The following is a 21,874-nucleotide window of genomic DNA, read 5'->3' on the forward strand; positions in this document are numbered from 1 at the left end:
GCCACTGGGAGTAATGCTAATGATATTAACTAAGCCAATTGGACTTCTCAAAACAAACACAGGCCAACTACTCTATGGCTCAGGGGACTATTATAATATCTATTCTACACAATTATAAGATGACGGCTGCAGGATGATGTGGAACCTCAATATATGCAATATTTGACAGAACACTTTGTGATTCACCATATCACTGATCTTAGTTCTCTTGGTTCTTGGAATCCATCCCCCCTTCCATTTTTCCAGAATTATATTTGGATGAGGTCAGTGTTGAGGTCATCAGCTTGTCCTACTCTGTTCTCTGTGTGACCTTCCCCTGACCTCCACCTTCTCTGACCACCAGGCTCATATTTCAGCTGCGGTTTTGACACGAGCATACTGAATCACTTGAGTAAAAGGAAACCTCTCCCCACTGCCTCAGGTAATTGATCATCCAAAATTGAACCGCTTGGGCAACAATTAGTATTCTTCTTTTCAAGTTGAGGTGTGGGTGCCTCTGAAAAGTTAACACATCTGGCACTGCACAGAAAGGATACGTTACACCTGTTTGCTTACAGATGGGTGTAGTTGATTCTTCTGGGAGTAGTGGTGCAATGGAGGCAGATGGCTGTGTTTCCTGAGAGAGGGAGGTAGTATGACCCAGCGATCAGTGTGTGAACCTGTTAACAAGTGCAGATCCTATATCAGTTAGAGGGATGGATGGTGCTAACCCGGGTTGGGTCAGCATTGCAACCAGACCTAGGTTTGCTTCCCCTCTGATTTTCCAGTAATAATCATTAAATCTGATCTTCTATTAAGCACCTTAATACTAAAAGCAAAGACAAATTGTTTTGAAATGTATCTATGACGTCTGAGTTGAAGATGTTGGTTTTGGGCATTTCTGTGGTCCTCTGTACCTCAGTTGGCAGCGCCAAGATTGTGGGTTCGATTCCCGCGACCACCCATACATAAAATGTATGCATGAATGACTACGTCACTTTGGATGAAAGCGTCTGCTGAATGTGAAAATATAAAAGCAACAATTTTAAAGATTTTACTGAGTTACAGTTCATGTATGGCAACCAGCCAATTGAAAACAATTAATTAGGCCCCAATCTATGGATTTCACGACTCGGAATACAGATATGCATCTGGTGTTGGTCACAGATACTGTTTTTTTTAACTAGGGGTGTGGATCAGAAAAACAGTCAGTATCTGGTGAGACCACAATTTGTCTTATGCAGCATGACATCTCCTTCGCATAGAGTTGATCAAGCTGTTGATTGTGGCCTGTGGAATGTTGTCCCACTCCTCTTCAATGGCTGTGCCATGTTGCTGGATATTGGAACTGGAACACGCTATTGAACACGTCAATCCAGAGCATCCCAAACATGCACAATGGGTGACATGTCGGATGAGTTTGCAGGCCATGGAAGAACTGGGGAATTTTCAGCTTTCAGGAATTGTGTACAGATCCGTGCGACATGGGGCCGTGCATTATCATGCTGAAACATGAGGTGATGGCGGCGGATGAATAGCACGACAATGGGCCTCAGGATCTCGTCAAGATATCTCTGTGCATTCAAATTGCCATCGATAAAATGCAATTGTGTTTGTTGTGCGTAGCTTATGCCTGCCCATATCATAACCCCACTGCCACCACGGGGCACTATGTTCACAACGTTGACATCAGCAAACCGCTCACCCACACAAAGCCATTCACGCTGTCTGCCATCTGCCCAGTACAGTTGAAACCGGGATAAATCCATGAAGAGCACACTTCTCCAGTCTAACAGTGGCCATCGAAGGAGAGCATTTTCCCACTGAAGTCAGTTACGACACCGAACTGCAGTCGGGTCAAGACCCTGGTGAGGACGACAAGCACACAGATGAGCTTCCCTGAGACAGTTTCTGACAGTTTGTGCAGAAATTCTTTGGTTGTGCAAGCCCACAGTTTCATCAGCTGTCCGGGTGACTGGTCTCAGACCATCCCGCAGGTGAAGAAGCCGGATGTGTAGGTCCTGGGCTGCCTTGGTTACAAGTCGTCTACGGTTGAGAGGCCGGTTGGACGTACTGCCAAATTCTCTAAAACAACGTTGGAGGTGGCTTATGGTAAAGAAATGAACATTCAATTATCTAGCAACAGCTCTGATGAATATTCCTGCAGTCAGCATTCCAATTGCACACTCCCTCAAAACTTGAGACATCTGTGGCATTGTGTTATGTGTCAAAACTGCACATTTTAAAATGGCCTTTAATTGTTCCCACCACAAGGTGCACCTGTGTAATGATCATCCTGTTTAATCAGCTTCTTGATATGTCACACCTGTCAGGTGGATGGATTATCTTGGCAAATGAGAAATGCTCACGAACAGGGATGTAAACAAATGTGTGTATAAAATTTGAGAGAAATAAGCTTTTTGTGCATATGGACAATTTCTGGGATATTTATTTTTGCTCATGAAACATGGGACCAACACTTTACCTGTTGCCTTTATATTTCTATTCAGTATATATTGTATATACACATTTCTAAACTGTACCGGAAGAAAATGAATTGTCACTCAAGTGACTTCAATAGTCCGCTTTAAGGTACAGTGGTTTCAGAAAGTATTTACACCCCTTGACTTAGATTGATATTTGTTTGTCTTTTGTCACTGGCCTACACACAATACCCTATAATGTCAAAGTGGAATTATGTTTTTCAAAAATGTTCCTAATTAATGCCAAAAATAAAAAGCTGAAATGTCTTGAGACAATAAGTATTCAACCCCTTTGTTATGGCAAGCCTAAATAAGTTCAGGAGTAAACATGTGCTTAACAACTCACATCATAAGTTGTAGGGACTCACTGTGTACAATAATGTTTAACATTAATTTTGAATGACTACCTAATCACTGTACACCCATACATACAATTATCTGTAAGGTCCCTCAGTCGAAGAGTGCATTTCAAACACAGATTCAACCACAAAGACCAGTGAAGTTTTCCACTGCTGGAAAGAAGGGCACCTATTGGTAGATGGGTAAAAAAAAGCAGATATTGAATATCCCCTTGAGCATGGTGAAGTTATTAATTACTTTTAGGATGGTGTATCGATACACCAAGTCACTAAAAAGATACAGATACTCAGTTGCCAGAAAATAAGGAAACTGCTCAGGGATTTCACAATGAGGCTAATGGTGACTTTAAAACAGTTACAGAGTTTAACGGCTGTGATAAGAGAAAACTGAGGATGGATCCACTTACTCCACAATACTAACCGAATTGACAGCCTGAAAAGAAGGAAGCCTGTACAGAATAAAAATATTCCAAAACATGCATCCTGTTTGCAACAAGGCACTAAAGTAATACTGCAAAATAAATTGCAAAGCAATTCCATTTTTGTCCTGAATACAAAGTGTTATGTTTGGGGCAAATCCAATACAACACATTACCGAGTACCACTTTCCATATTTTCAAGCATAGTGGTGGCTGCATCATGTTATGGGTATGCTTGTAATTGTTAATGACTGGGGCATTTTCGGGATAAAAAAGAAACAGAATGCAGCTAAGCACAGGTAAAATCCTAGAGTGAAAACCTGGTTCAGTCTGCTTTCCACCAGATAATGGGAGATGAATTCACCTTTCAGCAGGACAATAAGTACAAATGTTAGAATTGTTCTGCCACTGACAGAGTATTTTCTGGGGGTGTAAACCCATTTTAATCCCACTTTGTAACATAACAAAGGGGTGTGAATACTTTCTGTTGGCCTCCTGAAGTGTGCCTCTGACACACAGTGCCAATATAAGGATGACAGGGGATATGTTTGGCTTGGCACTGAGCCCTGGAAAGGCATCGGATTCTCTCTCACCTCATGTTCCTTTGGGATTCTTTGGCACTATAGGCCACTTTGACACATTCTGTTTTCCATGGTATGTACTATGCCTCTCATGCATTTGTAACCTTGAGGCAAGACAGCAGGATGTTTCCCACAAATCAGAGCCCAGGCTATGGGAACTAAGGCTCCTGACTTCCACTCAACTATTTTGAATAGCACCACTTCACAGTACACACCCCCTCATTGACTATCTCGCCGTTAAAGACTCAAAACTAAGTGAAATTTTTCAGGGGTATTGCAAAACTGATCCCTCGAGCATTGCCCTCATGAAGGCTACTACTTTGCAGCTGCCTACTGCCACACTGGCTGTCACGGAACGCTGACATTCTCTCACCCCCGTTAGCTGCCTGATTAATTGAGGCTAGAAGTGATAATCCCATCAGTGTAACTGATTTACAATGTGCTTAGGTTCTTTGGGGGTAAGGGACATTGTTTTCCTGTGCCATTGTATACATTCAGGCAATGGCAATATCATGTGTCCTAGTAGTCCACAAGCCTTTGTTATCCATGTCTATGTGCATGCACACTCTTCAAGAAACTACATTTCAAGATTTAATTCTGTCTTTTTCAAATGCCACCTCAACAGCAGTAATTACTAGCCTCCATTGTTGTAACAAACAAAACCTAACTCCACCCTTACTTTGTAGTTTTACATCACATAATTCAAAACCATAAATGCATCACTGCGTTGTAATATGAAATATATTACAGCCTTTGACTTCAATACTTCCAATTCTTTAGTACAGTATGGCGAAATTTTATTGAACGCAGGCCATTTAAACTTTGGCCGTGGATGCCTGACATGTGATTGGTCGGCAGCCACAAACGACAGCACCTGTTTAGCGCCTTCATTAAAACTGACATAAGAGTTGAGGGAAATATAGACAGCATCCATTCCCCAGCAATGCTCGTTTCGATTCACGTCTCTGCTGGAAAGTTACCATTTAGTTGAATTTAATACAACAACAAAACAAAACAAAATATTCAAAATGCTATTTTCTTTTTGGAGTGTATTAGTGCGAATGGAGATGCTCCTTAAATTGTCTTTGGCGGTTTTTCTTTGTATAGCCTTTCAGCAAGTAAAGATGACCGCTCCAAACGAACTTCACGAAACCCCTCAAGAGAAACAATTGAACCAGCAGAAAAGACGACTCTCACTGCAAAACACAGGTATGTCGGCTAAATTCTGCTTGTAGGCTATAACTACTGCCTCATACTTGTATGTCTGAAATGCGGATTATACGTTCACCAGATAAAGTCTAATAAATACCCTGCTTTAAGTGTCACGTTTTCATAAAACGGTCTGCACAATGCCCTAGCGACTCTCATGTCGTATTCTTTGTAGGCCACATTAAACTATTTCACTGTGGATGAAACTTTTTACAAAATGATGTCTCCGAAATGACCTGTGGTAGAATTTGGTTTTATAGTGTCGTCCTACGCAGGTAAGCAGTGATCTCTAGTTCTGTCACTTCACTGTAATTCAATGCGCCAAGTGACCAACTCTTATCCAAGCACATTCCCGTTGAAATGCCAACACAAGCTCTGACAGCAGGCTGTTCTTACCCCCGGCGCAACCACGCACCACCGTGAATATGTTGACAATTTTTTTTATTTTGCCCTGGGTTTATGTAATCCATCAATGTAATGCCACATGGACGCAGGCTCGCGGGAACGTGCAAAACTCGCGAATCATGGTCCCAGCGTTCCATGTGCCTAGTCTCCAGCAGTGTTTATTTTTTTGCGGGGTGTAGGCGCAGTGGCGATTTTAGCATGTAAATCTTGGTGCTCCTATTTTCTGCTGGCCTGCCCCACCACGAACAAAGCAATGGGCTAGGCTGAAACACCTGCATTTTGGAGCTGCCTGTTTGTACGCAGCTTTTACTCAATTATATATATATATATATATATTTTTTACATTGTTTACAAACTGATGTGACACGCATTCAAAAAATGTACAACTAAGAACAGATATAGCTCTTGGTTCACCCCATACTTGACTGCCCTTGACCAGCACAAACATCCTGTGGTGTTCTGCATTAGCATCGAATAGCCCCCACGATATGCAACTTTTCAGGCATGTCAGGGACCAGTATACTCTGTCAGTTAGTAAAGCTAAGGCTAGCTTTTTCAAACAAATTTGCATCCTGTAGCACTAATTCCAAAAAGTTTTGGGACACAAAGTCCATGCAGAATAAGAGCACCTCCTCCCAGCTGCCCACTGCACTGAGGCTAGGAGACACTTTCACCACCGATAACTCTACGATAATCGATAATTTCAATAAGCATTTTTCTACGGCTGGCCATGCTTTCCACCTGGCTACCCCTACCTGGGCCAACAGCTCTGCACCCCCTGCAGCAACTTGACCGCTCTCTCGTATCGTCTGAGATCCCCAAAGATTAGAAAGCTGCCGCGGTCATCCCCCTCTTCAAAGGGGGAGACACTCTAGGCCCACTGTTATAGACCTATATCCATCCTGCCCTGCCTTTCTAAAATCTTCGAAAGCCAAGTTAACAGATCACCGACCATTTCGAATCCCACCGTACCTTCTCCACTATGCAATCTGGTTTCTGAGCTGGTCATGGGTGCACCTCAGCCACGCTCAAGGTCCTAAAGGATATCATAACCGCCATCGATAAAAGACTGTACTGTGCAGCCGTCTTCATCGACCTGGCCAAGGCTTTCGACACTGTCAATCACCGCATTCTTATCGGCAGACTGAATAGCCTTGGTTTCTCAAATGACTGCCTCGCCTGGTTCACCAACTACTTATCAGAGTTCAGTGTCAAATCGAAGGGCCTGTTGTCTGGACCTCTGGCAGTCTCTATGGGGGTGCCACAGGGTTCAATTCTCGGGCCAACTCTTTTCTCTGTATACATCAATGATGTCGCTCTTGCTGCTGGTGATTCTCTGATCCACCTCTATGCAGACGACACCATTCTGTATACATCTGGCCCTTTGAACACTGTTTTAAAAACCTCCAGACGAGCTTCAACGCCATACAACACTCCTTCCATGGCCTCCAACTGCTCTTAAATACAAGTAAAACTAAATGCATGCTCTTCAACCGATTGCTGCCTGCCCGACTAGCATCACTACTCTGGATGGTTCTGACTTAGAATATGTGGACAAATACCTATGTCTGGTTAGACTAAACTCTCCTTCCAGACTCACATTAAGCATCTCCAATCCAAAATTATATCTAGAATCGGCTTATTTCGCAACAAAGCCTCCTACACTCATGCTGCCAAACACTCTCGTAAAACTGACTATCCTACCGATCCTTGACTTCGGCGATGTCATTTACAAAATAGCCTCCAACACTCTACTCAGAAAATTGGATGTAGTCTATCAGTGCCATCTGTTTTGGCACAAAAGCCCCATATACTACCCACCACTTTGACCTATGTGCTCTCGTTGGCTGGCCCTCGCTACATATTTGTCGTCAAACCCACTGGCACCAGGTCATCTAAGTCTTTGCTAGGTAAAGCTCCGCCTTATCTCAGCTCACTGGTCACCATAGCAACACCCACCCATAGCACACGCTCCAGCAGGTATATTTCACTGGTCATCCCCAAAGCCAACTCCTCCTTTGGCTGCTTTTCCTTCCAGTTTTCTGCTGCCAATGACTGGAACAAATTGCAAAAAATCGCTGGAGTGTAACTTTAAGCATCAGCTGTCAGAGCAGCTTACTGATCACTGTACCTGTACACAGCCCATCTGTAAATAGCACACCCAACTACCTCATCCCCATTGTTATTTATCTTCTTGGTCCTTTGCACCCCAGTATCTCTACCTGCACATCTATCACTCCAGTGTTTAATTGCTAAATTGTAATTATTTTGCCACTATGGCCTATTTATTGCCTTACCTCCCTGATGTTACTACATTTGCACACAGTCTATAGATTTTTCTATTGTTATTGACTGTACATTTGTTTATCCCATGTAATTCTGTTTGTCGCACTGCTTTGCGCTAGCTTGGCCAGGTTGCAGTTGTAAATGAGAACTTGTTCTGGCCAACCTGGTTAAATAAAGGTGACATTGTTTTTAATAAAATGTATTAATGCCAAAATTACATGCAAAACAGGCAAGCCCCCCTTTAAAAATATATGTATATATATTTTTTTTTAAATGTGCCTTGCCTGAATGAATAGGAGGGACACATTTTTCTTTGTCTCTAGGGCGGCAGGACGACCAGGACCAGTCCTGACAGCACTAGTCTAACCCTATAATTTACATTTACATTTAAGTCATTTAGCAGACGCTCTTATCCAGAGCGACTTACAAATTGGTGCATTCACCTTATGACATCCAATATATATTGTAAAAGTATTTTAGTTGGCTACTAAGGATCACATATTTTAAAATGTTTCATCTCTACAGTTGGCTGTATATTTTGTAAGAGGATTATCTTTTACTGTGAAAGCAGCAGTCATATTTGGAGGACTTTTCAATTATTCCCTAGGACCCAGCACATTGACACGATCGACTGTTGCATTATTATTAACAAGCTACTGTTCTCTGAAGAGACCACAAACATGCATGCCACCCTCATGTTAAGTAACATGTTCCCTCCATCAGCGGAGATCCAGCACTGTCTGGTGAATGCTGGGGATGTGGGCTGTGGCATGTTCGAATGCTTCAACAACAACTCCTGTGAAATACGAGGCCTACATGAGATCTGCGTGACATTTCTGCACAACGCCGGCAAGTTTGACTCCCAGGTATTCCACTTCTCCTAAACATATGATCTACCCTTCGGAAGTGTGCTGCTGTCAGTGCCAGTATCTCTATTCCACAAATCCTCTCCACTCTTAGAAAAAGGGGTCCAAAATGTTTTTTTTTCATCTGTTCCCATAGAAAAAAGAATAATACTTTTGGGGTCCATGTTGAATCCGCTGTAGAAAGGGTTCTCCTATGGGGACAGCTGAAGAACCTTAAGGTGCTAAGAGTGTACTGCAGCCTACATACAGTACATCCTTTATGTAACTGTATGAACATGTTTAGTATGTTATAGAAAAACAACTTGGAAAATACTCTGGAATTTGGTGTAACAATTTACATTTTTGTAAAACTATTGAGCTTATCATAATGCATCTATGCAAATTAGCTACAACATGCAGTTGAAGTCTAAATACTCCTTAGCCAATTACATTTAAACACCATTTTTACAATTCCTGACATTTAATCCTAGTAAAAAATTCCCTGTCTTAGGTCAATTAGGATCACCACTTTATTTTAAGAATGAAGTGTCAGTGGAGAATTTCAGTTTTTATTTTTATCACATTCCCAGTGGGTCATAAGTTTACATGCACTCAATTAGTATTTGGTAGCATTGCCTTTAAATTGTTTAACTTGGATCAAATGTTTCGGGTAGCCTTCCACAAGCTTCCCACAATAAGTTGGGTGAATTTTGGCCTATTCCTCCTGACAGAGCTGGTGTAACTGAGTCAGGTTTGTAGGCCTCCTTGCTCTCACACCCTTTCAGTTCTGTCCACAAATGTTCTATAGGGTTGAGGTCAGGATTGAGGTTTGTGATGGCCACTCCAATACCTTGACTTTATGGTCCTTAAGCCATTTTGCCACAACTTTGGAAGCATGCTTGGGGTCATTGTCCATTTGGAAGACCCATTTGTGACCAAGCTTTAACTTCCTGACTGATGTCTTGATGTTGCTTCAATATAGCCATAATTTTCCTTCCTCAATAACCCATCTATTTTGTGAAATGCACTAGTCCCTCCTGCAGCAAAGGACACCAAACAACATGATGATGCCACCCCCGTGCTTCACGGTTGGGATGGTGTTCTTTGGCTTGCAAGCCTCCCCCTTTTTCCTCCAAACATAACGATGGTCATTATGGCTAAACCGTTCTATTTTTGTTTCATCAGACCAGAGGACATTTCTCAAAGTACGATCTTTGTCCCCATGTGCAATTGCAAACCGTAGTCTGGTGTTTTTATGGCAGTTTGAGCAGTGGCTTCCTTGCTGAGCAGCCTTTCAGGTTATGTCGATATAGGACTCGTTTTACTGTGGATATAGATACCTTTGTACCTGTTTCCTCCAGCATCTTCACAAGGTCCTTTGCTGTTCTGGGATTGATGTGCAAAATCTCTAGGAGACAGAACGCGACTCCTTCCTGAGCGGTATGACGGCTGCATGGTCTCATGGTGTTTACTTCTGTACTATTGTTAGTACAGATGAATGTGGTACCTTCAGGCATATGGAAATTGCTCCCAAGGATGAACCAGACTTGTGGAGGTCCACAATTTCTTTTTTCTGAGGTCTTGGCTGATTTCTTTTGATTTTCCCATGATGTCAAGCAGAGGCACTGAGTTTGAAGGTAGGGCCTTGAAATACATCCACAGGTACACCTTCAATTGACTCAAATTATGTCAATTAGCCTATCAGAAGCTTCTAAAGCCATGACATAATTTTCTGGAATTTTCCAAGCTGTTTAAAGGCACAGTCAACTTAGCATATGTAAACTTCTGACCCACTGGAATTGTGATACAGTGAAATAATCTGTCTAAACAGTTGTTGGAAAAATTACTTGTCATGCACAAAGTAGATGTCCTAACCAACTTGCCAAAACTAGTTTTGTTAACAAGAAATTTGTGGAGTGGTTGAAAAACGAGTTTTAATGACTCCAACCTAAGTGTGTTAACTTCCAACTTCAACTGTATCTAATTAGTAGGGGTGTCGCCAAAGCTCTTCTGTCTCAATCAAACAGTTTTGACTGCTTGGAACTTTCGGAAATTAAGATTCTCCTCCCGAACCTTCTGCATGTAAATTGATTACCAACTTTACCATCTTCATGTAAAAATGAAACTGCTATTGGGTAAACTATATCTACTTAAATAAAGTTGAAGCCCTCCCTCAAATGTAGAATGACTTTTTGTCCATAATTGTAGGTTACATGATTATACAATTATTGTGCCAGCCCTGAGGTGATGTCAGCCATTATGTTGAACTCTGTAGGGGAAGTCCTTCATCAAGGATGCCCTGAAGTGCATGGCCCACAGCCTGAGGCACCGGTTCAGCTGTGTGAGCAGGAAGTGCCTGGCAGTGAAGGAGATGATGATCCACCTGCAGAGAGAGTGCTACATCAAACACAACCTTTGTTCCGCCATCCAGGAGAACATCAAAGTCATGGTGGAGATGATCCACTTCCAGGACCTCTTCCCCAAAGGGTGAGCATAAGAGGCCTTTTTCCATTTCATACTAAACTCAGTGTAGTCTGTTTCTAGGGTCAAGACTCCACCTGATCCAAAATTCAATTACTGTAGTAGTCTGCATTCAGAAATATAATTTTTCCTCCTACCTCAGGACTCATGTGGCGCTGGTGAACATCCTGCTGGGTTGTGGTGAGGAGGTGAGGACGGCCGTAGCACAGAGAGTGAGGATGCAGTGTGAGCAGAACTGGGGGGCCTTGTGTGACAGCCTGAGCCCATGCTCCCTTGGTCGTTCAGACGACCCCCAACACATCACCGTCCCTCCCGCCTCTCTGCATCCTGCTGGACAGCTCTTCCTCCCAGACATTGAACAGGAGAAACCTAAGACGGGCCAGCTAGACAGGGGCTACCTCCACCCCTCTGTGAGTTTCAGTCAGGAGCCCCTGGACAACGCCACAGACCTGGGGCTTGCTGTGGCCAGTCACCCACCCAATACCGCCATCCAGGGGTGAAACACTGAGTGCAATGTCTTTAGCCTGTAGACACAATAGAGCAGCCCCTAACCTCTAACCCCTTTTCCCCCTCAAACAGCCCTACTACTGATAACCTCAGTGGTTACAAACAATGACAGAAAGGAAGAGTAATGGTCCTGTACCATGCTCCTCCATTCATACCCTGTCACCTTTACAATTTAGGAGAGTATGTGTGGTCAAATATAGATTTGAGGCCATGCACTTGTTTTTCAGTAGTAGTTTTTTGATTTGTTTTAATTACAGGTGCAATGCAAAACATTGTAAAATGGCTTTCATTTGATTCCTTTTAAAAGTAAATGGGTATATACAATTTACAGTATGACCATTATATACAGAGCCAGTTATCAATATTATTTCAGTGAAGACGTACGAGTGCTTGTCATTAGCAAAGACTCTTGCAGAAGGTTGGAAGTTTTCCATTTAATTGTGGCTGTAATCTAGTTTTAGCTGGACACTTAACTTGGTACACACTCAATGTATTGAGACTGCGAGCTATTGATTTTTCTAGATACTATGTCTCTTAAAAGTACTTTTCCTAATATACTTAAACACCCTCTTCTTGGATGGCTGACTCCAGGTCATAGATTTCTAGGTATCAGAAGAGGTAAATATAATTAAAGTAAACTGTGCCTTTAATACTAGGCTTTACCTGCTCTACCTATTTAGTGTCACTACTGAAAAACATATTTGTATAGAGATGAGTGCTTTTGCAAGCTCAACGTTTCTGTTTAAACAAATCTTTTCTACTTTTATTTGCAGCACAAAAGTGAACCGCACAAGGATTATTTTCATTTGTAGGTCTAAGACAGGTTTACGTTCTCTTCCAACTCAGTAATTGCACATCTACTCTGCAAAGAGAAGTCCATCTCTGGCACATGATGCATGATCACTAATTACAAGGAACAAGTGGCCTTCTACCACAATCAGGAAAGTTCGGAACAAATCTCACAATAGTAACAACTCTGCAACATGGTTATGTATGTTCACTCAAAGACAAACCTCAGGTCTCGTAACAAAACCATGAGACCCATAATTTCTTGGTTAAAATATTATGGGCCTTAGACTTCTCACCGAGGTCTTTGATTAATATGCATGTATCAATAGGGTCTACTGCAATGTATTTTTCAACTACAAAGTGTTTGTCACAGGATGACTACATAGTGTCTTGTCAGAACATTTTGCCACTGACAGTTCAACATTTTACTAGCTTTTGATGCAAATGGCTAGCTACAGTACATCAAATGCTTGTTCTAACATCATTAGTACTCCAAAGAACCTACCTCACACCATGCCAGCTCTAGAGATGTTTCATACTGAACACATTGAGGACATTGAACTGGTATGAATACAACTCAGCTATCTCACATTCATTTTTACATGCATTTTGTACAGTTGGCTTGTATGATATTACCTAATTGTAATCGAATGACTTCATTCACTTTTACCTATCGGGAAATGAAGGTCTGTACTTGAAAAGGCAACTTATTTCTTATGAAGTTTGTACTCTGATTCAATGTCTGTATTTAAACTTTTTTTTTTTTTTTATGTATTTAGATTATCTTAAGCTACGCATAACATTAGGCCTTGATGCAAGCAAACCATTTTATACATCTCTTGTTCTGTACTTTTGGACATTAAACATTTTTAGATACTTTGTTGCTATTTTGACTGCATTTATTGAAATTTTATAAGCAGAATAAAATCCTACTTCGAGTGCAAATGGTCTAATTGAGACTAGTTGATGTAAAATAACTCACACGCACAATTTGAAGTGGAGCAGTCAACTATGACTGCGCATAAATTATAGTGTCAATTACATCGTAATACCAGAGGAAGGCGACGGGAGAGGGCAGACTCCGCTCAAATGTCAGCGTGAAAATAAAGCGTTATTAATGTGCTTGCCAAATTTAGACAAACCATTTCCAAAGATCTATAGAATGAGAGAAAGGACTCAATGTCCTAACAATGTAAATATATTTCCACAAAGGCGGGGACATTCTAGCCAACCTAAACACTACAAAACTTAGTCAATTAAGCCTCACAGCAAATTATAAATATTATTTTGACACATTGACCTCAATAACACAAATCGTCTTCAGGATCGGTGGGTCCACTGAGGTACAGTTGAGTTAACATAGGCTAATGCAATTAGCATGAGGTTGTAAGTAACGAGAATTTCCCAAGACAACATGATATTGGCAGAAAGCTAAACAAGAATTTAATCTCACTGCACTGTCCAATTTACAGTGAAAGAATACCATGCTATTGTTTGAGAGCCGTTTTGAACAAAGTAGGCACATTTAGGCAGTCTAAAAACAAAATCAAATGCAAATGGTTCATTGCCTAAAACTTTGCACATACACTGCCATCTAGTGGCCACCTGGGCTGGAATAATATATTATGGCCTTTCAAAGATGATGGTACAAAAAATGTTTTTCTTTGTATTATCTTTTACCAAATCAATGGTTTACATTCTCCCACATACCTTTCACATTTCCAAATGGTACCAAGAAAATGCATATCCTTGCTTCAGGGCCTGAGTTACCCCAATCTAACTGCGTAATTTTAGGCAAAAATTTGAAAAAAGGGTCTGCTCCTAAAGACATTTAACTGGCAAATCTGGCCATAATACCTTGGTTGCTTACTGCCATCTACTGGTAATATGTAGAACACGTATTGGAGGAATCCAAAATGGACATTGAAAGACTAGAAGTCTTATGGAGAGCAAGATATTTCCGCTACCTAGCAATAAAAGAGACACAGGAAACATTTACATTTTGAAGTGGAAAAACAAACTCAATTTCCTACACAAATGCGAAGAACTTACCAGAACCAGGTGGAGCAAGCAGAGCGAAACGGGTGGAAAGGACGGGACAGGCAGAGCAGTAACTATTTCTAGCTGGATTGCAATGCTTCCATAAGTGGATGAATTGGTCTAATTTACCATGTATGGTAAAGCCTCAACCCTTAACTACCTCTTCCAAAAAAAAGTGAATAATAGGCCATATTTTTTGTTGTGACTAACAGCACCAGCGATTAAAACTTTACAATAGAGACTTAATTGAGCGAGGCGTCAGTGTTAAACCCGCCCGCTCGGCTTCAGTTGAGTCATAATTCAAATTACTCACACTCCTTTGGTGAGTTTAGGCCATATGTAATGTTTTCTATCCAAAAACAATTTGCAGACATTACGTCCAAACTTTATTATACTGTTTCGGATGTACAGTAACCATTCTTATTTCCTCGTATGGACTAACACCAGTGTGTACATTTGAGGCATACTATACAGTAAGAATAAGGTAATGGAATAAAAAAGTATTCCTGCCAGTAAAGACTCAGCAAGATGACGTTGCATGCACGAAATAAAAAAAAAACAATGGATCAAGTTGCGCGAGGCTAAACTTCTGTTTTGGTCCTGTAGCTACCACGTCGTAGCAGCGTGAAGTGCACATGCTCAAGATACTCTGTTAGCATTTCATCACGCTCATCTCAACATCTGCGGTGCAATGTCATCTCATTGAGTTTACCATTAAAGGTCATTCCTCTGTGGTATAGATAGATAATACATGTCAGACATACAGTTTTGATGATGCAAAATGGCCATGCACAAGACAATAGGGCACAAGGCTGTAGTAGGGAAAGAAAGACATTGAAACGGTAGAAATGCAGCATGACATTACAGATGTAGTTTTGGGGAGTAATATCAAAGGACAAAAAAAACTGGCAATTGCTTACAATTTCCTCTAAATGAATGGGAACAGCCTTTTTTTCAAAATGTACAAGACAGTTGCTAAAAACAAAGCTACTGCTAGAAAGATTAGTAGTTTGTCAGTCAATTCTCGTCGATTATACTTCGAGATCAGTTTCCTTCCCAAATGTATGGTTCCTGTCATGGATTTGAACTCTTCATCCGTTTCCAGGACTGTTCTTGAAGATGTAGCTACATAGAGGACAAGTACTGTATGAGTGAATGTGCATTTCTACAAAACATAATGACTACTGTAAAATTTCAATAATAGCTTGGGCGTTTATTTGCTGAAATCACTGAACACAACAGGTGCTTATTTGAGCCAGGCGTCTATTTCCTTAATGCACACAGCTTTTGCTCATTTGCATAGTTAATTATATAATTCCAGCATATTAATACATTTCCTGCAGTAATGTGTTATCATTTACACACTGCGTCACGTTTTTTTTTATTTTTTATTAATTCATCCACCTCTTCGGAGGACATCTTTATTCTTACAGCGCACATTTTTACAGCTTTTCTGCTACATACATGGTACTTTTATATAAAGCAATCACATAATCAAACAAACTCTTTAATCCCACCCCTTAGGCACTCTCCGCCCATCAACATAGACCACCCTCGTTTTGTTTCCATGTGCCATATATTTTCAAATTGTGCTGTGATGGTTTACATGAATTTTGAACCTTTCTAATCGAATAGTATCCACAGGCTTTTTTAGTTTCCCTCAATAAGTTGGGTGAACAATAAGTTGGGTGAATTTTGGCCCCTTCCTCCTGACAGAGCTAGAGTAACTGAGCCAGGTGTGTAGGCCTCCTTGCTCGCACACACTTTCAGTTCTGCCCACACATTTTCTATAGGATTGAGGTCAGGGCTGTGTGACGCTCACTCCAATACTTGAAATTAATGTCCTTAAGCCATTTTGCCACAACTTTGGAAGTATGCTTGGGGTCATTGTCCATTTGGAAGACCCATTTGCGACCTAGCTTTAACTTCCTGACTGATGTCTTGAGATGTTGCTTCAATATATCCACATAATGTTCCTCCCTCATGATGCCATCTATTTTGTGAAGTGCACCAGTCCCTCCTGCAGCAAAGCACCCCCAAAACATGATGCTTCCACCCCCGTGCTTCACGGTTGGGATGCTGTTCTTCGGCTTGCAAGCCTCCCCCTTTTTCCTCCAAACATAACGATGGTCATTATGGGCAAACAGTTATATTTTTGTTTCATCAGACCAGAGGACATTTCTCCAAAAAGTACGATCGTTGTCCCCGTGTGCAGTTGCAAACCGTAGTCTGGCTTTTTTATGGTGGTTTTGGAGCATTGGCTTCTTCCTTGCTGAGCAGCCTTTCAGATTATGTTGATATAGGACTCGTTTTACTGTGGATATAGATACTTTTGTACCCGTTTCCTCCAGCATCTTCACAACGTCATTTGCTGCTGTTCTGGGATTGATTTGCACTTTTCGCACCAAAGTACGTTCATCTCTAGGAGACAGAACGTGTCTCCTTCCTGAACGGTATGATGGCTGTGTGGTCCCATGGTGTTTATACTTTCGTACTATTGTTTGTACAGATGAACGTGGTACCTTCAGGCGTATGGAAATGGCTCCCAAGGATGAACCAGACTTGTGGAGGTCCACAATTTGTTTTCTGGGGTCTTGCCTGATTTTTGATTTTCCCATGATGTCAAGCAAAGAAGCACTGAGTTTGAAGGTAGGCCTTAAAATACATCCACAGGTACACGTCCAATTGACTCAAATTATGTCAATTAGCCTATCAGAAGCTTCTAAAGCCATGACAATTTTTTTGAATTTTCCAAGTTGTTTAAAAGGCACAGTCAACTTAGTGTATGTAAACTTCTGACCCACTGGAATAGTGATACAGTGAATTAATCTATCTGTAAACAATTGTTGGAAAAATTTGTTGTCATGCACAAAGTAGATGTCCTAACCGACTTGCAAAAAATACAGTTTCTTAACAAGAAATCAGTGTGGAGTGGTTGAAAAAATAGTTTTAATGACTCCAACCTAAGTGTATGTAAACTTCTGACTTCAACTGTACATACATACACATAAACATTCATACAAACATATATATACTTTTTTTTAAAGAATATACCTTCATTATTCCCCGCAAACCCTACCACCCCTCCCCCAATTGGAGTAAACGAATAAACAATAACACTTAGGCTTCTACCTTCAGTTTATACACATTTTACAATAGTTATATTTAGTTTGTTTTTAGTCCTTCCTCTATTTCTGATGTCCATCCAGTTTGATTTCTATTTGTAACTGTGCTATTTAACAACATTTCTGAACCTATATACATTTTAAAGACCCCGTATGTTTTACATTGGTTATCTTGTTATTAGTTCCACCCTTCAGCTCCATTCAACCCCTCCCATCCATCTCTTAACACCATCCATTTTGGATTTCTATTTGCCATATATGTTTCAACTGTGCTGTGATGCTTCACAGAAGTACTAAACATTTCTATTCTCATAGCTCCTACAAATTTTTTGCTAAAATAATTATTATTTTATTGATTGATTGACTATGACTTTCAAATCACCCAGTATTGCTATCTGCAGCGTTAGTTCTAGGCAAATGTTGCAATTCTTCAGCCATTCTTGGACCTGTGACCAAAAACGAGCTACATATGGACAGTACCAAAATAAATAAATGACATAACATTCTATTAATTACAAAAATGTTGTATAATCATTTAAATTGAAAAATTTGAAGTTTTGAATCCGGCGTTGTTTTGCGTGTCAATTCATAAACCATGTGCCATGGAATAGGTACATCGAAAATCTCTTCCCAACTATTTAGCAATTTATATGCCACAGCTGTCAATTTTTTGGTCCTTATATGAAATTGGTATATGTTTTTATTTATCACAATTTTCTTTAACCATTTTTGGTCTTTAATGCAGGGCCGACAGACAAGTTCATTACTTTTTCGCCCTTCCACTTGCCTCTTCCTTTTTTTGTGGTAATGCTAGGTTGTAATTTTGGGTAGAGCAGACATTTCCATATGTCTGTGTTAGCTGCATATGTGACATAACTCCACCAGTCCTGTTTATGATATAATTTACAAAAATTATACTTTTTTAAAAAAAATTATCGAAAAATAAGTTATTTTTATCAATTAGTATATTTGAGTTTAACCACAATATTTGTTCAGTTTTTTTCAGGTGGATTAAACTAAAATTGCAACCAACTTTCTAAGGCTTGTTTAAAAAATAACTATATTTTGGAGATGATTCTGTTTTCAAACAACCGAAAGTGAGCAGTTGTAATCTGAATAAAGGGAAAAAGGCCTCTATGGAAACAAAATATTCTCCTCGACTGCATTTTCAGCAATTCTTACTTTCGTGGCTAGAGGGCGATCTGCCGATTTCTGTACCCCCGAAGTTCTGTTTCTGTTCTGTTTTAGCTAGCAGTTTCTTACTGACGAAAAAAACAAACAGATTAAATAATTCAGTAGTGACTCAAATTATGGCAATGTAACAAATCAAAGATTAAACCTCGGAAACAATTAATGTTAATTCATAGTAACCTCGTAAACAAGTAATTTAGAATTCATTTATTTTAAACCGGCGTTTTTTAGCTGAAATGTGTGCCGTTGCCTGGATAATAAAAAGGCACAGGCGGCTATTTGAGACTCAGCGTTTAATTAAAGTTTTACAGTAATTTATCGTAGCTTAATAAGAGAGTGGCTTGCATGAATTAGAATAGGTGCTGGAAATGCAAAGTGTTCTAGCCTAATGGACGAAGTCTGGAACCACCCAGGGACACTGAGGACAGTATGCCAAAGGGACTAGCCTATGTGTTCTCACTTTCCAGCCATTTTTGTATTACATTTCTTGTATTATATTGTATTGATTGTGTATTTTGTATGCAAACTTTTTTCTTCTTCTTGTGAATGGACAAAGTTATCGTATCTTATATTTGTCTTCAAGCCCTAACCACTGGCACCCATTTTGTGACTGTTCTCCTTTCCTGAATGAGTAGTCTCTTACCCAGAGTGCCGATGGTCTCCTCGCTCTGAGACACCGACTGGGCCATCATACGACTGATGCTCATCAGGCTCTCTGTGATGTCACCAGACGTCTGGACCAGACTCTCCTTAGTTGCCTTCCTGAGAACACACACACACAGAGAGAGAGAGAGGGGGGATGACACACTAGAACTAAATTCAAAGCAATCTCAACTTTCTGTCCCTGTCACCCTATTAGAGGAGTATCTTTCAGCCTGTACATTAGGTTGTGTTGAAAATATGATTTTTCAGGCTATGAAGAATAATGATTGTAGGAATAAGAAACTGGACATAGAGCATTAACAAAATAGCTAACAGCTGTGCCTGATGAGAAGAGCACTACTCACCGCTGTCTCACAGTAGAGTCTCCACCATTCAGAAGTTGATCTTTCTCAAGGTTGTCAATGGACAGTTTACATGCCAAGTTTGCCTTCCTCCAAGCTGTCTGGTTACTATAGATGGAAATATTATGAAAATATTCAGTCAGGGAATTCCAAAAGGTGTGAGGTCAATTGGCATGTTAAATAGGAATCTGGATCCCAATCTCTCACCTCAGATTCTGTCTGCGATGACTCTCTGTCTCACTCAGGATGGCTTGTTTGTCTGTCTCTCTGTCTTGTTCCTTAGCCATTTGTTCCATATTCTGTGAATGTAATGTATAGTTCAGATGAGTTTTTCCTAGCTAGTTAATCACAATAAATGCGATCTAAAATAAATTAGCATTGATTTACATAACTACCTGGATTCTCAGTCGCAGTTGATTTAATTTCTCTTTTACTTTGGAGTTGAAATCCATCAGCACACTTTGTGGCCCCGGACATTCTCTAATGTCCTAATCAAGAGAATATAGTATGTTTTTTTTAATGTAACTGTCCATTCAATATAATCCACATTCTTGAAACAGGCTATATTGCATCGCTTGCTCTCCGCAATTAACAGTTAGCTAATGTTAGTTAGCTAGTCAGCCAAAATGAACTAGGCTAGATTAGACAGCTGGCCAAATGTACACTATCTTGGCTCACAACCGCAAATTCAAATGACACAAGGTAAACCTAATAAATAAAATAAGTTAAAAGTTGTTAAGATGGAGGTACCTGAATGAGAGCTTTAATTTCGAGATCATATTTGATTATTTCTTGTCCACAAATACGGACGTGGACATCCTGGGAAGACGCCATTTCTGTTGTTGTTGTACGGCAACTAAACCACTAATCCAAAAAGCGCGCGATACTTGAAGCGCGTTGTTTTATGAAAACGTTGACCGTGTTCATTCACTATAAATCGGACAAAATAACTAATGGACACATCTAATAAAAAATATATAGCATACATATAGCATAATATAGTGCATAGCCTATATATGAAAATGTACTTATTTGAGTGATCATAAATAACGTTAGCAAACTAGACACAGAGATCCTATTAAAATTGTTCTATAGGCCAGTGTTTTAGGTAGGGTACTCCCATGCAATTAGCCTATCTTTGGCGTCATCCTAAACAAACTACTGACACTGTCGTTTCAACAAACGTTTTCAGCAGCCTCACGTGTCTTTATTAACATACTTGGCTCTCACAACAACAAATGATTTGCACGATACATATTTCTGCCACTAATGTGTTACCCGACCTGCTAACACTGACAGTAATGCTGTGTTCAAAACAACTGGGAATTCAGAAAAATATGTCAAATCATAACGTACAGTACCAGTCAAAAGTTTGGACACACCTACTCATTCAAGGGTTTTTCTTTATTTTTTTACTATTTTCTACATTGTAGAATAGTAGTGAAGACATCAACACTATGAAATAACACATATGGAATCATGTAGTAACAGAAAAGTAATTAAACAGATCAGAATATATTTTTATATTTGAGATTATTAAAAGTAGCCACCTTTTGCCCCGATGACAGCTTTGCACACTCTTGACATTCTCTCAACCAGCTTCAACTGGAATGCTTTTCCAATAGTCTTGAAGGAGTTGACGTTGAGGGAGAGGTTATTTTCCTGGCACCACTTCGCCAAGGAACCTCACCTCCTCCCTGTAGGCTGTCTCGTCATTGTTGGTAATTAGGCCTACTACTGTTGTGTCGTCTGCAAACTTGATGATTGAATTGCAAGCGTGCGTGGCCACACAGTTATTGGATAACAGGGAGTACAGGAGGGGGCTGAGCACGCGCCCCTGTGTTGAGGATGAGCGTAGTGGAGGTGTTGCATCCTACCTTCACCACCTGGTGGCGGCCCATCAGGAAGTCCAGGACCCAGTTGCACAGGGTGGGGTTCAGACCCAGGGTCCCTAGCTTAATGATGAACTTGGAGGGTACTATAGTGTTGAAGGCTGAGCTATAGTCAATGAACAGCCTTCTTACATACACTACCGTTCAAAAGTTTGGGGTCACTTAGAAATGTCCTTGTTTTTGAAAGAAAACCATTTTTTTTTGTCCGTTAAAATATCATCAAATTGATCAGAAATACAGTGTACACATTGTTAATGTTGTAAATGACTATTGTAGCTG

The 21,874-nt window shown here is 40.4% G+C and overlaps 2 protein-coding genes across 2 annotated transcripts; one reads left to right on the forward strand and one right to left on the reverse strand.

Annotated features, from left to right (window-relative positions):
• The first annotated feature begins 4,718 nt into the window (after positions 1-4,718).
• LOC120032328 (stanniocalcin-2-like) lies at positions 4,719-13,230 on the forward strand. The gene is made up of 4 exons (XM_038978375.1): positions 4,719-5,030; positions 8,445-8,587; positions 10,842-11,053; positions 11,190-13,230. The coding sequence occupies exons 1-4, from the start codon at positions 4,850-4,852 to the stop codon at positions 11,545-11,547; spliced, it is 894 nt and encodes a 297-aa protein (XP_038834303.1). The 5' UTR covers positions 4,719-4,849; the 3' UTR covers positions 11,548-13,230.
• A 1,526-nt stretch (positions 13,231-14,756) lies between these two features.
• Positions 14,757-20,554, reverse strand: LOC120032336 (vesicle transport protein SEC20-like). The gene is made up of 6 exons (XM_038978388.1): positions 20,454-20,554; positions 20,099-20,191; positions 19,911-20,002; positions 19,707-19,811; positions 19,343-19,461; positions 14,757-15,508 (listed from the first exon to the last, which is right to left on the reverse strand). Exons 1-6 carry the CDS (start codon positions 20,535-20,537, stop codon positions 15,312-15,314), a joined length of 690 nt encoding a protein of 229 aa, XP_038834316.1. The 5' UTR covers positions 20,538-20,554; the 3' UTR covers positions 14,757-15,311.
• Between the last annotated feature and the right edge of the window lie 1,320 nt (positions 20,555-21,874).

The sequence above is a fragment of the Salvelinus namaycush genome, chromosome 3 (assembly GCF_016432855.1).
Source record: "Salvelinus namaycush isolate Seneca chromosome 3, SaNama_1.0, whole genome shotgun sequence".
Classification (NCBI taxonomy): domain Eukaryota; kingdom Metazoa; phylum Chordata; class Actinopteri; order Salmoniformes; family Salmonidae; genus Salvelinus; species Salvelinus namaycush.